This window comes from Panthera leo, chromosome B1 (assembly GCF_018350215.1).
Source record: "Panthera leo isolate Ple1 chromosome B1, P.leo_Ple1_pat1.1, whole genome shotgun sequence".
In the NCBI taxonomy this organism is placed as follows: domain Eukaryota; kingdom Metazoa; phylum Chordata; class Mammalia; order Carnivora; family Felidae; genus Panthera; species Panthera leo.
Window position 1 is genome coordinate 121,855,019 of NC_056682.1, and position 18,221 is coordinate 121,873,239.

The following is an 18,221-nucleotide window of genomic DNA, read 5'->3' on the forward strand; positions in this document are numbered from 1 at the left end:
TGGTTTACATTATGTTTCTTTTTTTAAATTTTATTTTAGGTGGGAGGAGAGGGATAGAGGGGGAGAGAGATAAAGAGGGGGAGAATCTTAAGCAGGTTCCACACTCAGTGTGGAGCTCGACGCGGGACTGGATCCCACCATCCCGGGATCATGACCTGAGCCGAAAGCAAGAGTAGGATGCTCAACCAACTGAGCCACCCACATTCTGTTTCTATTGGACAGTGCTGATCTGTAATAGGGAAATAATAATGCTCCCTATTAAATATAGCTATTGTGACAAATAATTTAACATATATACAATGCTTACAATACCTGCTACATAACCTGCTAAGCACTGAAGAAGTGTTAGCTTTAAAATTATTTTTCACGATGGTCAGGTTCAGAGAGGCAGGGAGCAACCTGTCGAGGGCAATACTCTAATGAGATACAAGAATGGCTGCACTTCACGGAAGCAAAGCCGTCAGCTTAAATCTCTAAGGTATACAGGAAGAAGCTATGGCACCTTCCCAGGAAGACATCTTTGCAGGGGACAGAGCTACGGACACTGGTGTTTGAAGCAGTGAAGTCAGAGACTACAAGTGAGGCTTATGGTTACATTTCTGGCTCCAATACATCATTCCAAAATGTGGACTATCACTCCATCCCTCTTAAATTTCTACCTTTTCATGCAGATAGGAGGTAGTGTTTGTTCTATGCTTCAGGTTTCTTGTTTCTTTGGAGCAAGTTAGAGTTGCTAAGTACTATCCATTCTCCAAATGGGCTGCAGCGTTTGACTTGGCCCGGCAAACAAGCAGTTGGGAAGTCCTATAACTCTAATGTCCAGAATACCACAGTCATCACTCTTGAGTAAATTATTATTTTACATTTTACAGAAGCAATTGTAGTTCATTAAGCATCACATGGCTGAGGTTCCTTCCTGAGATGTCCGTGACATCTTTCTCTAACTTAGTGCTCTAGATCAATTTGCTTTTGCTGTAGCATGAGTATCTTTACAGAGTACTCCTTCCAAGACCAATGCCACCACCAGTGATACACTGCCCCCCCCCTCCAGGTTTTGATTCCTGTTTCTCTTCTCAGTAACATAACAATGAAAGTGCTGGCCCTGAGCCTTATGAAAACTGCAATTAGAGCTTGTTTTCAACAGGTTCTGACTGTGGCTATTCTCAGTGGCTCATTTTCCAAAGGGCTCTGACCTCCTATTGGAGAATCTGGCCTGCTCTATAGAGTGGCAGAGGCTTAGTTGCATATGTGTCTGCGCTCAGAAAGTGGCAGAAACAGAGAAATATGGTGTCCAAAGTAATGGAAGACAAAAGCAGTTCAATAGGATTTCCATATGTTTATTTCATCACACGTCATTTAAAATTTACAACCAGTGATGGGCTAGCTAAATGTCCATTGTGTGTGTGTGTGTGTGTGTGTGTGTGTGTGTGCTTAATGGGCAAACGAGCACCATTATCTGTTTTGAGTTTATCACTATCAACACATATATCTGTTTTTATTAACAGATATTTAAAGATGTTTAACATGGCTCTTTCAACTTGTACAGATAAAGACAATATTTTCTTGATCTCATATTTTAGAAGTCCAAATCCATCAGTTTCTAAAAGCAGTGTTAAAGTCTTTTGGCCATTCTGGTTTTTGTACAGATTGTATTCAAACAGACTAGAACTTTCACCACAAAACAGTTGAATGAAAGATAAAATAATGACTAGATTAAGATGTCCCTTATAAAGGACACTGTACCACATGACAGTCTCAAAGAGACAGCACAAGTAAAATCAAATGGAGTTTCTGAAATTAGTATTTCCAACTCTTATGTGCTAAGTCCAGTATTTTTACAGGGCAGAAGTCAGAGAACTAAATGGCTTTCTTCTAGCAGTCTGACTTTATGGTCAGCAGAAAGATAATGTATGTTTTAAATCTGTGTGCCTTCTACCTCAATACTTAGTAAAACTAACAACAAAAGAGATAAATATTCACTCTTGAAGCTGTGACAAAGGTCTTTAGAAAGTCATATCCCCTCCCCCCCCACTTTCCCTCAAAAAAGAAAAAAAGAAAAAGGTCTGGTGTTTTGTTTGTTTTTGTTTTAGTTTTCTGATTGGGCAACACATTTGGTAGAAACGAGCCATGCTTAAGGTCCTGTCAAGGTTTTTATACACACTGATTAAAAATTGTTAAAACAAAATTGGGTTCTCCCGAGCATATGCGTGCTTTGTCATGTGTTTTATAAACAATCGTTTCTTCTCAGGACAGCCTCTTCCCACCGCACCAAACGGGATTTGATGGAGGGACAAGAAAACTGGGAATGTTGCCGGAAGTGTCACGAATGTTGGCTCAGAATGACACTATAGGGAGCATACCGAATAGGCCCACATTTAATCATTGGAGGCTTTTCATAGCTTTTTACAAAAATGTTAAATACAGGTAAACATGTAAACACTGTGCTCTCAGAGAGCAAGTACACAGGCATGTCACATGGTATCCCTTCTGGGAAGACAGATTCAAGTGAAACATCACCAATCGGTTTCAGAACCAACCGCTAGAAGTACTTGCTGGCTCAGGAGCAAACACCACCTTGCACATCTCCGAGTTCTCTTGGTGGAGAGGGAATTCAGATCCTGCTATGAGGCTTTCTTTTCTTCTCCGAGAGACGTAACCTCTGCCTGTGGACAGTCTTTCATACTTGGTCTCAAATTGCCTGCATGACGACAGCAACAATAACAAAATTATACACATATTCAAGTTACCCCACACTCCTCAGAGGCAAATTATTGAGTGTAGACTTGAAGCTTTTGTTTCAAGGCAATTTGAGAAAGGATGGGAGTGCCAAAGACTACCAGTTTCCGTTCCCATGAATGGGGTGATTTTTTCTTCCCATGTCTTTCTATACCAATAGACAAACTGTAGATTCCTGGAATATAGGAGCCCTGCCACACATTTTTCTAGAATGAAGGTCCAAATTCTTCTCAGCTTTCTGGAGATGCCGTTAAGCTCTGCAGACCTTGCTATGTCTCCCACCCATCATTCCAGGAGCCCCACCTTGGGAGCTAGTCCAACTGGATTTAGGCTGAGAATGCTGACAGGCATAACATTCCTTGAGCTCTGGGCCAAGTGGAATGTGGAACCAAACCAGTTAGCCATGAGCCTGGGTTGGTGGTCACTGCATTTCAACCACAGGAAGGTTGTTTGTTTTTTTTTTTTTAATTCATTGGTGGAGATTTATTCTAAAAATAAGTTAGTGTGGGTTAACAATAGCTTAATATTCTGATTATAATCTACTATCTTTTATCTGTAAAAATACAACCCACTCATCTTTGTACTGACATCATTTATGTATTCCTTATATGGGTCATGAAATTTCAGTAAAATAAAGAAGGTGCTCAACTCTGGCCTGCTTACTGAAGGAGATGATAGAAGATGTGGCTTGCTGTTTTAAATATACAAAGTGCCTTCATGGTTAATAACATGTGTCAGGGTGACCTCTACAACTAACAGAGGAGTCAGCGCTAACCAGACCCAAAGCATTCTACTTCCATGTGGCAGTACTGTTACAAATGACCATTAGAAGAGTCAAAGGGCACAGTATAAATGAGATGCTATAGGGTAGAAGAGGTGCTAGGAAACTTACATGAACAATCATATATTTAGTATTTGAGACACTAAGAATTCTACTGAAAGCATTTTTTTTTTTTAATTCAAAATCCCAAACTCTCAAGCTTGAGCCAAAACTTAAACAAGGTCAAGTTGCTATTGTACAATTCCCTAAAAATTATGAATTAATTTGGGCTCTTAACCTATGGTAAATGATTGCCAGCTGTTGTGTTTTGCACTTTCTGTCCAGGAAACAGTTGTGAAGTTAACTGACAGTAAATACACATCCACTATTTTTGCTGAAACTACGTGGCAACTCTTATGGTGAATCAAATCCTTTTGTTACCTTGATAAATTATTTCTGGACTAGAATACGATATTATCTCCAGAATCAAATGAACTGGTCCTTATAGTTTCTTGGTATCCTAGAAACTGACTTTTTTTTTTTTAAAGCTTTATCAATTATTCTCTTACGTATGTAAAGGAAATTTATGTTTCACTGTATTTTTATCATTTACTTGTAATTTCTGAAACTAAATGCTCAAAACTGGCTGTTAAGTTCCTGGCCAAATGGGGACTGCCCGAGAACATTCCACGAGCGCTGCCTCTTACCTAAGTGGAGCTCCATCCTTGTCCATCTGCATGCAAACTAAGAACGGGTACTGAGAAAACTGCACCGTGGAGATAAATTCCAGGCCTGTTTCTGTTTCTGTGCTGATCTCCAGGCCAGTTTTCACAAAAGAGGAGTCTACAGTGATGCTGCCAGTTATTGCCAGAGCCACCCTAAAGATTTAGGTAAAACAAACAAACAAACAAACAAACACCATTAATATCACATTTAACTGATTTGGACCAACAGCTATAATTTCATAGGGTCTGAACTCACTAACGTGTGACCTAAATGTGGTCAGAGTTCTGCTGGTAATCAGGGCCTGGCTAGTTTCAGGGATTAGGCAGTGAAGTTCTGCCCTTCCCCTGAGCCCTCCCACAGACTTCAGTTCTAGATCTGGGGATGAAGTGTCTATCAGGTACTACTGTTTGCTATGGGCATACCAAGAGCCAGAGTGAAAACATGCTTGGAATGTGATTCTCTCAGGAAGTCAGAAACACCTGAGCTAGCTTAAAGCAGTCTAAACTCACAAAGACAGTTGACATTCGTAACAATGCTCTTGGTAACTATCTCTCTGTGGGCTTCTGTGTAGCTATTTCAATTCCATTTGTTTACTGTCTCCAAAGGGTCTCTATATCTATGGTTGCCAAGATATTTGAAAAAAATATTGTGTCACAAAAAACGATTCCTAGAGTGGGGCACGTACAGGCGTGCCCTAGGAAGGACAAATATGGTGGGTGCTCCAGTAATCGCTTTAAGAACTGAGTAGGCAGATTGGGTTGCCTGGGGAACATGGCTTGGATGATGATGAAGAAGCAGAAGGCTTACCTCTAGGATCACTCTAATTTAATTGTAGACTTTAAATGAAATTGTGGAAATTACTCCACAATTAAATCTGAGTTTATGCTCCTGCTATTTTGATAGAAGGATACTATCAAGGTTTGCTGTGCAAATTAAAGTCCCTGCTGCTGTTGTTGTCAGTGTAAAAGTAGGTCAGAGGTGGTATCATTTAAATCCCTGAATCCCTTATCATACCTTCTAATATCTTACACTCAACAGAGGCTTAAGAGATATTTTTTAAATGAACAAATGAAAAATTGAAAATAGATTGGCTACAATGTGGATACTGGTAAATTCTTAGGGATACTGTGTTCTTTTTAAAAATCCAGATAATTTTTGGTGTTGCTGTTGTTGATTTGTTTCTGCAAAGAATTCAATTCAGTCAAATTTGGGGAAACTTCTATCTAGAAAATACTTCAGAAAAAGGAGAAAGACCAATTCACTGGGAAGCCCTAAATTATACTGCTGATCCCTCTGATGGCCCGTTCTATTTCTCATTCTTCTGTTCCTTTTAGTAACACTGTGGGTCACCTTTCACATTAAATGTGCTGCCTTTTGATTTTTCTCAATTCCTTTAGCCACAGTTTAACATAAATCAAAAATTTAATTTTATCACTCCTATCTCACTTCTGCACCACCATATTCATAAATATCAAAAAGGGGGGCGCCGGGGTGGCTCAGTAGGTTAAGTGTTCGACTCTAGGTTTCAGCTTATGCCACGATCTTGCAGTTTCATGAGTTCAAGCCCTGCACTGGGCTCTGTGTTGGCAGCGTGGAGCCTGCTTGGGATTCTCTGTCTCCCTCTCTCTCTGCCTCTCTCCCCACTTGTGCTGTCTCTGTCTCTCTCAAAATAAATAAACTTAAAAATATAAATAAATATCAAAAAAGGTAAAAATCAATTGCACTTCCATATTCTTTACTTTGATTTTACAACAAACAGAATCATTCTTTTGATTATCACACTGGTTCAGATTTATCATCTTTTACTCAAAATACAATACTTTCATTTGATTAGACACCTATATTAGAAAAACAAAAGGAGCTGAGGACATTTTGTTTAGAAAAATGAACGCTAATGAAAAACTTAAGGACTCCTACCATTTAAGACATAGATTCTGCACACAAGTGATCATCTTTTTAATTTTTCTCCACTGAAGACAGCAAAGGAGGGAACATTTAAAATCTTAACAAGAGGGATAAACTAAAATGTTTGCTTCAAGACAGTATTTCCTGAGTGCATTGTCAACTACTAACGTGGAATACTAAGAGAAAATGAACTTCCCATCCATGGGGCATGCTGTATGTGGACGTCTTTAAAAGTATGACAATTGTTGGCTGAGTTGATTAGATAACTAACTGGCTCATAAGAAGCTATAGAAAGAATGAGTTCCCATGGTTTCTTCCTGCTCTATGGTTTAGTCATTACAAATAGAAAATACAGATTTTTGAAAAATCAGAGAGCTAAACAATTCCAAAAGCATATCTCTGCAGTTCATTACATAGAATATTATACATATGCTTACCGAGTTTTCACTCGGGTTTTAGACTCACGATACCACAGGCTAAACTCCATTGCACCTGAAATGTCAATAGCTAGGCCACCCTGGACATCCATATTGGCCTTTAGTCCAGATTGCAACTGAAGCTCCTAGAAGCAAAAATATATCATCATCATCATCATCATCGTCATCATCATAAGCAAATTGAGCCTACCCCTTTCCAAAGGCATGTTCAACCTCCTGCTATACATAATACTATTTGGGCTATGCTAATGTTGGAGTCTTTCTCTAGGCTTGGAAACACATTATTCTAATCTTGATCACTAGAAGTAGACTGTTGATTTGCTCAAGTATTTAGTCTATTAAAATACTAGAGAAGTGCAGTGCCAATTGAGATGGGTGATGTTTTTCAATCGTTGCCTCACTTTGGGAGAGGCAAAGGTTCTCTAAGTGTGCTCCCCTTAGGAACAACATCTGGGAACTTGTTAGAAATGCAAGTGCCATACCTACTGAATTAGAAACTCTGAGGATGGGGCCAAGCAATGTGGGTTTTAATAAGCTCTCGTGATTCTGATGCACATAAATTTGAGAACTACCAGAATGGGGAAAATGAAAGCATCGTCACCCGAAATCCAGCTGTGGCTTTGGGGTGGGGGTAAGAAGTTGGGCTGGATGATCTCTTGTGGTCCTTCAGCACCTCTCTAGCTATGTGCTGTGTCAAATATAGGCAGCTGCAGCGTCATGCTGGCAAAGTAAATGCAGAATAAAAACTGCTGGTGCAATATACAAGTTCCAGGAATTGCCTAGATAAAGCTGGGAAAGGAAGGCAAGGCAATCTAACTAAGCCTTAACACCTTGTTGTTTGACATTTGAAATGACATCAAATTAACAAACAAGTCCAACATGAACTTAAGAGCATATTCCAGAGGGACACTTCTCATTTACAAACGTAGTCCATCCTAAGTAATTTTGCAGTTGTCTGAAGCCCACTGTTTTGTGTTGTTTGTCAACATTTAAGTCTTGCATTTTCTGAGTACATTAATGAAGTGATGTTGGCTTAAAAGTTCTTCAGCTGGATTGCAATCAGATTGACTGGAGACAGTGTTGGAAATGATAATGGCTCTGGAAAAAAAGGCTCCATATCCTTAATTTTGATATCCCTCCAAAGATCTTAGATTCACGGTAACTGCCAGCATGACTAACTTCCTTATGTAACTGCCCTACTCAGACCAAAGAAGCCATGCTTTCACCAACTATAAATGCCGTGATTTCGCTTTCTAGAAAGGATCATATTGATCTCCTTGAATTCTTCCCCCTTTCCAAAAAACATGGCAAGAAATCTCAGTCAAAGGCCTTCATTTACAACCAGGTATATCAAAAAAGTCTCACTGTGGCATGAAGCTACTTTCAATCTAAAACACACTTGGATGAAAGCATGAGATTCTTGACACAGAGCTCAGGACACATTAGGAGAGCCCTAAGAATACTTAACAGCTACATTTAGTCTAGAATAAAATGTGGTTGTAGTATGATACGAGGTTGTCTCGTATATCATAACTAATATGAAGGAACACAAATTATCCTAGGAAAGCCAGAAAATTATGCCCAAATTTTAACCTATGCCTATGAACTACAGAATATCAGATATCAGAGTTCTGCAGTTGCACAGTGGTTGTGATTATTCCCAAATGAATCCTACTGTGTGCCCTGTCTTAAAAGTATTTCTTTGGATCTTTTGATCTCTTCCCAATTTGAAAGCTATAATCTTGTTAGTCCACTCAATCAAAAAAAGGTCTTTGATGTGGGCTTTAGCTTTCCCACTGGCCATACATTAAGTAGATATCAAAGCACACCAAGTGCCATGGAAAAGAACATTTCACAGCTTTTAGACAATGTGCCTTTTATGCGGAGAGAGCATTTCCATTGTGGTCTGGGTTTTAGGGAGTACCTTGGCTTTCTTGGAAGATTCAATTTCTCTCATGCAAAGGGATCATGGAAGAACTCTTATTTGTAGTCACAGAGGAATTTTCCTGAGCCCCCGTGGAAGGACAGAGCACTAACCCCTATAGAAGAGCAAACCACTCTCTCTTTGGGAAAGGGACTGAACCACATAGTGCAGTGGTTCTAATTTTTGAGGGTATAAAATAAGAGAAACTAACAGTTTTGAGCACCTACCGTGTCCCCAAGGGTCTACATTTGGTATCTCACTTAATTCCCATACTGATCTTCCATGGTAGGCATTATATCTTGAAGATTAAAAAGGAGATTCAGGCTTGGTGGCACATGTGGAGACAGAATAAAACCCAGACTGTCTCTAGGGAGGATACTTTTCTATTACCACACATGGTTATCACAAAATCATCTCTCTTTTGTCTCCTGGTGTGCAAGAAAGCATCTTCTGAGAAATATTGTGAAAAAAGATCATAGGTTTATGTCCTTATTTGACCCAGGATGCATATTTATTTAAATTATTGTCTATGAACTATAGGAACAAGATACTAAAGCTTTGCATTTGTAGCTAGTGTGACTCCTTTGATCTTGCACCTTTGGCCCCAAAGGTGTTTCTTACGGTTCAAACACTAATATTTTGACAACATGTACCATTGCATCCATTCAGGAAAATATGGTCTTTGCTGGCTAAAGAGGATCTCTCTATTAAGCTGACTTTATCAGACAGCCTTCTCTGAAGAGTAATCCAATTAGACGAAAAGAGAGAGCAAGAGTAAGCACAGAGTAATTCCATCTGCCCTGGTGGCTGTGACAGGCTATCCACTGCCAAAATTTCCTTCAATGTCAGCACTTGACCTAGAGTGGTATGTGCCTCTGAAGCTGGGATGGCATTACTGGAGTGCTCTGCAGAGCCAGGGAGCCTCAAAGAGCCTATTTGTATGGTTACCCTTGATCTGCCAAATACTCCAATCTGAAATTCAGACATTGGGTTACGTTTAATAGCTACAGGATGATCTTGCCTTAGAATACGCCTTAGGTGCCCTCTCTTAATGAACAGAAGAACTTTAAAAGATAATCTAGACCAGGAGTTGGCAAACTATGGCCTGCAGGCAAATCTGGCCCACTTGCTGTTTTTGTAAATAAAATTTTGTTGGAGCACATTCACTTGTTAATATATTGCTGATGGCTGTTTCCACTCTAGTGGCAGAGTTGAGTAGTTGCAACAGAGACCATATGTCCCACAAAGCCTAAAATATTTGCTTTCTGCCTCTTACATAAACTGTCTGCTGAGCCTGATCTAGATTACTGTTTTTATCAGGTTTCACACCCCAATTCTGACCATCAGACTGTTGAAAGGTAGTTGAATACACACAGATGGTGTTGAACCGTAATTATTCCTGTGTCTTAAAATGTGGACCACTTACTCAGCACTCTTACGCCTTCTTCATAGATTCATTAAGAATTCATCTCGCCAGAATCAATACTACAATGGGTATGCACAATGTAAAATTGTGATATAATTTGAGACTTGTTTTTTCATATGTGACCTTGAGGATTAAGGGATATGACAGATCCTGTTCACTGTCCTTCTCTTCATTTGTTCCGACTGACAATGCACGCATTGAAAAACTACATTTACCAGTTTTCCTTGAAGCTAGAGATAGCCATATGACACAGTTTTGATTAACAACAAAAAGAGCCTTGGTTATTTTCTCCATTAATTTCTTTGTTTCTGTCAGCATCAGTATTGTCTTTTTTTTCTTTCAGTTTTATTGAGATATATGTGGCATTATTATACTCATATTATATTGACTATATCCTCTTTTGCCTCAACAGTGAGATGTCTTCATGGGCTAATGAAGTTGAGAGAAAACCCTGCTTACCTGTAACAAAGGGGAAAAGGATGAAGGGCGGGCGGCAATACCACTAGGGTGGGTGCTTAGAATGTGAATTCCTAGATGGGTGCAACTTTGTCTTGTGTTCTCCAAGCATTGAGCACATTTAAAATGTGCCTAGAACACGCTAGGGATTCAATAAATATTTGCAGAATGAATGGATTACCTGGGAATGATCTATCAACAGAATAAGTCCCTTCACCACACTGATAGGGTCACCAGATGCCGACAACATTTTGGACATCAAATCACTGTATCCGTTGAAAAAAGTGACAGGTCTGAGCTGAACATCAAAGAGGATGGCTGACATGCCTGCGTAGGAGTCGAGGTTCTCCTCCCCCTCGTCGGGAGTGGCCGCAATCAAGGCCTCCAGGCCTTGGGCTTCGATGACTACCTAGGGGAAATGCAGATCACATTCATGACGTAAGCTCCTTGCCTATTCCGTAAGTGACGGTGAGGCTCCTGGGCTATTGCTAGAACTTTCCAAAACCTGAGGTATCTGCAGCAGCTAGGCAAACAAAAACAAAACAAAACAAACAAAACAAACCACACCTCTGTGCCTGAACATAAGGTGAATTCATTTTCTTCCTTTAGTTCCCACACCCATTGATCCATTTTGTAGAGGCAAAAACTAAAAACAAAAAATTCAAATGGCAGAGGCAGAACTCAAACCCTTTCTGTGTGACTGCCAATGCCATGAACTTTCCTTTTTTTGGTGTCATCCTTGAGACTCTTAATCTCTCCAGGACTGTCATACATAATGGATCAGCTGTCTGGCAGAGCCCCAAGAAGGAGATGGAGAAATGCTGGGACAATTGCCTTGAGGCTATTGCTACAAGAGGATATGGAACACTCCAAGGCATGACTCACACCCTTCCTATCAAACTTTTCTCTCTAGCTGAAAGAAAAGATGATGGAGGCTCACATCAAGATCTCCACCATGCATAGGAATCTTACATATTCTCCGTCCTCTGTACCAGCCCCATACCCAGTGGGTGCTTGGCATTTCAGAACGCATATCAGAAAACAGATGGCAATTCCTCAGGATAGAAGGACATTCCTCAGGATAGAGGTATTCTGATTAGCGTCCTACCAAAGGGTGTATAATATAATATTGATAAGAACTCAAGTTTGTGTAGGACTGGACCATTTTTAAAACTTAAATGAGCTGATTTAGAAGGCTATAATTTGATATGCATAAAAAGAAGTATATTTCATAATTAGGAAGACTTTATAGATTATAACCAAATTTTGTATAAGACTAAAGAGATGGAATTCAGTCAGTCATCACATGCCTACACTTCATTCTTTTCTCTCCTAATGGTACTGAAAAATATAGATGGGCTCTTTAGAGAGTCAAAGTTCTTATGGGGAATCAATCTGTTCTTAGACACAACCAGAGAAGGGAAGAGAAGGGAGGCGCCTGGGTGGCTCAGGTCAAGATCTCACAGCTAGTGAGTCCAAGCCCCGCGCCGGGCTTTGCGCTGACAGCTCAGGGCCTGCGGCCTGCTTCAGACTCTGTCTCCCTCTCTCTCTCTCTCTCTGCCCCTCCCCCACTTGTGCTCTATGTCTCTCTCTCTCTCTTTCTCTCTCTCTCTCCCAAAAATAAATAAACGTTAAAAAAAATTAAGAAACAACCGGAGAAGGAAAATATATTCCAGAGTTAGATAAGTGGAGCTTTAACGGATATATCTATGAATAAAAATAAAATATTTTTTAAACATATCTGAAAAATATTAGCACAGTTTCAACTTTGTGAATATGTTTGCCTTTGAAATGACGAATGGATGTTTAACGAGTCTAGTAAATCAAATTACTTAGGTTTCAAGTTCATGCTTGAAACTTTCTCTGGCATCATAAACCATATAGCTTCCTGCAAATGATGGAATTGTGAGCAACTTAAAACAGAAGCCACCATTAACTTATGCATTTTGTGGTGTTACCATCAGTATGTTTTTTTAATTTTACTTCAGACTAATTTCTTATATATTTATGAAGCAAAATTAATGGAAAATGAGTTACCTGGCTACTGTGAAGATGAGCCTTCCCAACGTACTGAAAGATGTTCAGGTTACTTCTCCTTAGAATGCCAGAACCAGAGTAAAGAATGTCAAGGCTGTAAGTAGATGCTGAATGGGGAGTACCTAATGACAAAACAAAACAAAACAACTCTTGTAGTTTAGTAACAGTTCCCACGATACCAACTTGCGGAAGGGCAGAGAGGGAGAACCCCTTTCTGGGTTACGTACGTTCTATGTAGCCAGTATAGGCAGAAGACGATCCACTCTTGGAGAAGCGGTCATAATTATGAGCAACCATTTCCTTCAGAACTCTACGGACCATTTTGCTGCAACACGTAAAAGGAAAAAGCACATTCATTGTAATGGCTGCTTCCCAAGTCAGATTTGGAAAAAAAAACCAAATCCTCAGTGGAAAAAAGAGGGGCCAAATTTTCTCCATGCTGCTCCAAGACTGGGGAGGTGCCAGCTGGAGGGCCAGCATCAAGGTTAGGGCTTTCCCCTTCATTCCTCAGATATTTGAAATTTGGTTTGGTATCAAAATGACAGCAAGATGAGGAAGCCCAGCTATGAATGGCTTAAACTAACTGATGGACACACCTCAGGAGTGGAAAACACATATTCCATGAATCATTATGGTTGTATTATTAAATAGTATATACTTTCAAGGAAAGCTGTACCAGACAGGGGATGGTGGAGCAGTTGCCCAATATTTCTTTAAATATTTTCCTACATTCTCTAATGATACCAGTGGCTGATGACATATCACAGTTAATTTCCATGAATTTTTTCTATTTCTGTAGTTTTCAATTAAAGAGACATCTCAGTAAAACCCATATATAAATGACCATCTCCTCTAAAGTAAGTCTTAAACCTTGCCCTATGCCTCTATCTTGTCTACTATCTAAGGACTGTTGAGATCTTTCCAATCTTGACTACTTAACACTAATCATATTAGGAATAATAAATTTATGACACCACCACAAAAAATATCAAAATAATCCACTCAAGAAATTAGGATCTGGACCTGAGGTAGAAACTTATTGAGAGGTGGGAATGGTGACCCTATAGGTGCCCCCCACCACCCAATATCACTAGGTGATAAGATTTAGCCTGGAGAAGGGCTGAGGACACCATGATATCTGTTTTGTAATATTCAAAGGGCCTGCGGGTGGATGAAATGATTAGACCTGCTCTGCTTTACTCCAAGGATTGGGGCAAATAGGGCCAATGGGAAGCTTTCAGTTACACAAAGAAGTCCTAGTGACACTGTGAATAATGACACAAGTTCCCTCAGGGGAGGTGAGCCCCCTGCCACTGGCCAGGTGCAAGCAAAGACTGGATGCCCCTGCTAGGAGACTAGACCCGCACACTGGAGAGATGCCAAGCAAAGTGGCCTGTGATGTCCTTTCCAACTCGAACCATTCCGATCGTGAGAATCTGAACTTCAGTGTTTCCAATGGTCTCCTCGCCTTTCCCTGCTGCTCTCTACCCCACAGCCTCCTCTTTTACCATCCCCTGCATCACTAGGTTCACAAGACAAGGACAGAAAACCCACTCAGGATCTCCTTGTCAGAGTCTCATAAAAATAAACAAAGAAATAGAAGTCAAATCCATTCTACTAGGAACACATGGTTGTAGATAGACTTTGCTTCTTCCTCCCTCACTCATCTGCTCCTTCTTCTTCCTTATCTGTCCCTGCTCTTTTCTCCTGTCTACTCACTCCTCTCACACCTTTTTTCTTTTACTGCCTTATTTTTTTTCCTTTCTCTTTATCCATTTTCCAACACCCACTCCTCCCCATATCTGTTTTCCTTTTCAACTTAAAATACTCAAATTTGATCTTTCCTGGGGATACTGCTGTGCAAATAACTCAGGGGAAATGGAAATTTCTTTTTCAGCCCTCTCATTTCAGTAAGGAAGTGCAGAGAGCCCTGGGGAACTCCCACTTTGAAGGGAGACATCAGTGAATGAAGAGGAAGAGACCCAGGAACTGGAAGGAAGATGAATCCAGTAAGAGTTACTGAGCCTGATGAAGTCTGCTGATCCCACTCTTCATACCTTGAGGAGTCCCCAAACATGAGCTATGCTTAAGGTATTTAACTTAAATGGCAAATTCATTTGATCTGTGATAGATGAGGTTTCAATGTTAGGTCACTAACGTTTGGAAAGTTAACATGGAAGACCATTAGGTGAGAATTTACATCGCTTTGTTATGCTGTTTATAAAAATAATCCTATTAAAAATGTAGTTGGGTTGTAAAACATTATAAACATTTGGCAATATATATTTACAGACTGAACAGGAGACCCAGAGTAACAATCATACACCGGGTTTCAAATCATAGTGCCAGAGTGAAGTTGTTTTATCTGGCCCGCTAAATAGTTCTCATGGGAAATTTGGCAAACTTTGGTTTTATGCAACATAAACTAGCATAATGACCACACCATTATTACCAGCCACATGTGTACCACACCAATATACAAATAAGCTTGAACAAATAAAATAAGCTTGCTTAAATAAACGGAGAGACAGGTGCACTCTATCATACCTTGCAGGCATTTCAAAACGTAGGATGTCTTGAACAAGAGTGAGCATGTATTTATTCATTTCTTTGGGAAGCTCCCCAATAGAGAGAAGAATGTTTTTTACTTCTATGTAGGATGGATTGTTATTTAAAATGATAGCAGCTGCAGTAGTGCGCACAGTCTTTTCATGAACTTTACGATTCTGGTGGTATATCCTGTTCAAAGTCTTCTTGACCTGTTCAAAGATGTTCAAACTTAGTGCACATCTAGATTTTTTAAATTGATATTGTAGCAGGAACAGTTAGTGCTCTTAAAACATACGTGTGTTCTTACATTTCCCAAGGTTCTTTGTAGTTAGGTTGGGGCCGTAATTGTAGCTAATGGACTATGAAGAGAACGGCCATGGGAAACTTCTAGACTGAGACAGTTAAGAGCTGCTGTGCCTTCTCCCTCTGTTTTTATTACTACTTTAGTAGGCTTAGAGCCACATTTTCCTTACCTACACTAGGCATAGCATGAATGAGAAATAAACTTTTGATAAGCTGAGATTTTGTAGCTCATTTGTTATTGCAGCTTATCATGGTGTTACCCAACTAATATTGACTTTTAAAGACTACTGTGACATAGCAATAGATCTCTGGGGAGCAATGGCTATATTAGCTGGTATTTCCTTACAGTGGAGTCTCTCAGGATCTTCCCTTTATCCTTTTTTAAAATTAATAAAACTTTCATTTTTTAGAGCAATTTTCGGTTCACAGCAAAACTGAGAGTTCCTATATACCCCTTGCTTCCAGGCTCCTCCCTGCCCAGCACATACAACCTCACCTCTATCAACATCCTGCATCCTACATTTGATAAAACCCATACTGCCACATCGTTGTCACCCGGAGTCCACAGGCTACATTAGGGACTTTTTTTTAAAAACAAAATATTAACACCAAAGAAAACTTGCCAAAATAATGGCATTCTGTGGCAACGAATAATTTCATTGGTTACTAGCATTATGTGGTATGGAGTGAGGTGGGGGTGCTCTGTACTAGGCATTTCTGAACAGTTCTTTCAATTCCCACTTCCCTCTGATTTTTTTTATTTCCCCTAAATCTTGGCCTTGTTCTCAGGTATATAGGAGTTAAATGACTCACCTGAGCAAAACAACTGGGAAGGAACAGTCAATTTATTTGTGGGTCTGTCTGTCTCAAACACTTGTGGCCCTAGCCATCATGCTCTGCAGCCTACCAACTTTGACACAAAAGCAGTGGGAGGGTTCTCAGCTGCAAACCGGAAATATCATTCTCAGCAGACAGCTTATCTTGAGGCTTATAGACTTTTCCGCTCTTAGAAAAGTTTAATTTAGATGGCTTCCTGAAAATGTAGCTATAGGAACCACCGCAGTAATCCTTAAGCCAGGATATTTCAGTGTTGAAAATTTAACAGCATCTTAAAACTTATGGAAGTAAAGATATTTCTGGAAAGAGTTTGTTTCTTAAAATAAGAGAATGTGCTTCAATATTTATGCTTCAGGATACGGGACATTATCTATTCAAAATGTGAGGCTGCTTCAAAATAGCCTTAAATTCAATTTAAGAGTTATTTCTAAACAGGAAAGAGAGATCCTCAGTTTGGAAAAAAAAAATAGGATGACTTCAGAGAACTTTGCATTTGACTCAAGTTTAGGCATGCTTCTTTTCTTTTGTTTATGTTACAAATATTCTTTTACCTCATCAGTTATGAAAGAGACATCGTATCTCTGGAGAGCGGTGGTAGCGAGGTGGCTGACGGGCCCTTCTCCAGCCTCTGCAAACTTCAGAAGGAGTGGGATGCCTTCCGGCAGCAGAGCATTCTTCAGAGCCAATAGGTACATCATGGTGTCCTCTTTTTTCTCTGCTCTTTCAAGTCCTCCTAGGATTAATTTCTTGGCTTCTACCACTGCCTAAAAAAAATCACATACTACCTCAAACATACATACGACCACAAATTACACAAGGCTTGGACAATACTGGCTTCACTCTTGGACCTAAGAAAACAACCTAAAGTTTTATTTATTTTTTTAATTTTTATTTTATTTTTTATGTTTATCTGAGAGAGAGAGAGAAAGAGAGAGACAGACAGAGCATGAGCAGGGGAGGCACAGAAAGAGGCAGGGAGACACAGAATCTGAACCAGGCGCCAAGCTCTGAGCTGTCAGCACAGAGCCCGACGTGGGGCTTGAACCCACAAACTGTGAGCTCATGACCTGAGCTGAAGTCAGATGCCCAACCGAATGAGCCACCCAGGCGCTCCAAAAACAGCCTAAAGTTTTAGAAAGTTTTGCACTAGTTGCCTGACTCAGACACACAATAAAAATGAATAAGTATACTTTATAAAGGTGTTCTTTTTTTTTAAGAAATGCAAAAATTAACATATTCGTAAGAAGCAATTTATACGACTAATAATAGATATATAGGGCACCTGGGTGGTTCAGTCAGTTAAGCATTCGACTCTTGATTTCAGCTCAGGTCATGATCTCATGGCTTGTGGAATTGAGCCTGGCATCAGGCTCTATGCTGACAGCACAGAGCCTGCTTGGGATTCTCTCTTTCTCCCTCTGCCCCTTACTTGTGTGCACATGTGCACTTGCTCTCTCTCAAAGTAAATAAGTAAACACTTAAAAAAATAGGTATATTTACTTTTGAACACATTCTGAATGTATAAAGTCATTTTTAAAATTCCTTTGTGATCGATTATTCGTAAAACTATCCACTCATTGAATTTCTAAAGCAACAATTAAATGGCACCTAAATGATGCCACGTACTTCTTCTTAAGTAATAATTTGGTGAAAATACTTAGAACTTGACCATAAGGTCTTGTTCTCAATGTTTAAAAAGGGCTTGTTTCCACTTGAATCAAAATTTGATTAATGCTGCCATACAGTTCAAAAAATATTTCAGAAAAATGTCTTCTATATGGCAGATACTTTGCTAGGTACTTTTCACATATATTCTTTAATCAAAAAGGCCCCTTTTCCTGGCCTAGGGAAAAAAAATGATTGAGTATAAGTTAGTAAGTCAATGGAAAAGCAAAGTAAAAATAGGGACACCTAGATTCTGGTTTTTGTCACTATCTATGTTTTAGGGGCTTCAGTTTCATCTTTAAAGAGTCCTAAAATCTAATCCATCTGTAGGATTTGGAAATTATGAAATTAAGCTACAGGGACGTGCACACGCACACACACACACACACACACACACACACACACACGCACCAGAGGAGAGACAGAGAGAGAGGGATAGGAGTGGGGGAAGATATAAAA

General features: G+C 39.7%; 1 protein-coding gene across 1 annotated transcript in view; it reads right to left on the reverse strand.

The window, feature by feature from the left end:
* Nucleotides 1-1,314: 1,314 nt before the first annotated feature.
* The window catches only part of LOC122218018 (microsomal triglyceride transfer protein), a 41,140-nt gene continuing 24,233 nt past the window's right edge, over nucleotides 1,315-18,221 (reverse strand). The window contains exons 10-17 of the mRNA XM_042935833.1: nucleotides 16,649-16,861; nucleotides 14,955-15,166; nucleotides 12,635-12,732; nucleotides 12,408-12,529; nucleotides 10,552-10,779; nucleotides 6,565-6,689; nucleotides 4,204-4,374; nucleotides 1,315-2,698 (exon numbers count right to left, since the gene is read on the reverse strand). Of these exons, the coding sequence (XP_042791767.1) occupies nucleotides 2,527-2,698; nucleotides 4,204-4,374; nucleotides 6,565-6,689; nucleotides 10,552-10,779; nucleotides 12,408-12,529; nucleotides 12,635-12,732; nucleotides 14,955-15,166; nucleotides 16,649-16,861 (1,341 nt within the window). The 3' untranslated portion in view covers nucleotides 1,315-2,526. The remainder of the gene's footprint in view (nucleotides 2,699-4,203; nucleotides 4,375-6,564; nucleotides 6,690-10,551; nucleotides 10,780-12,407; nucleotides 12,530-12,634; nucleotides 12,733-14,954; nucleotides 15,167-16,648; nucleotides 16,862-18,221) is intronic.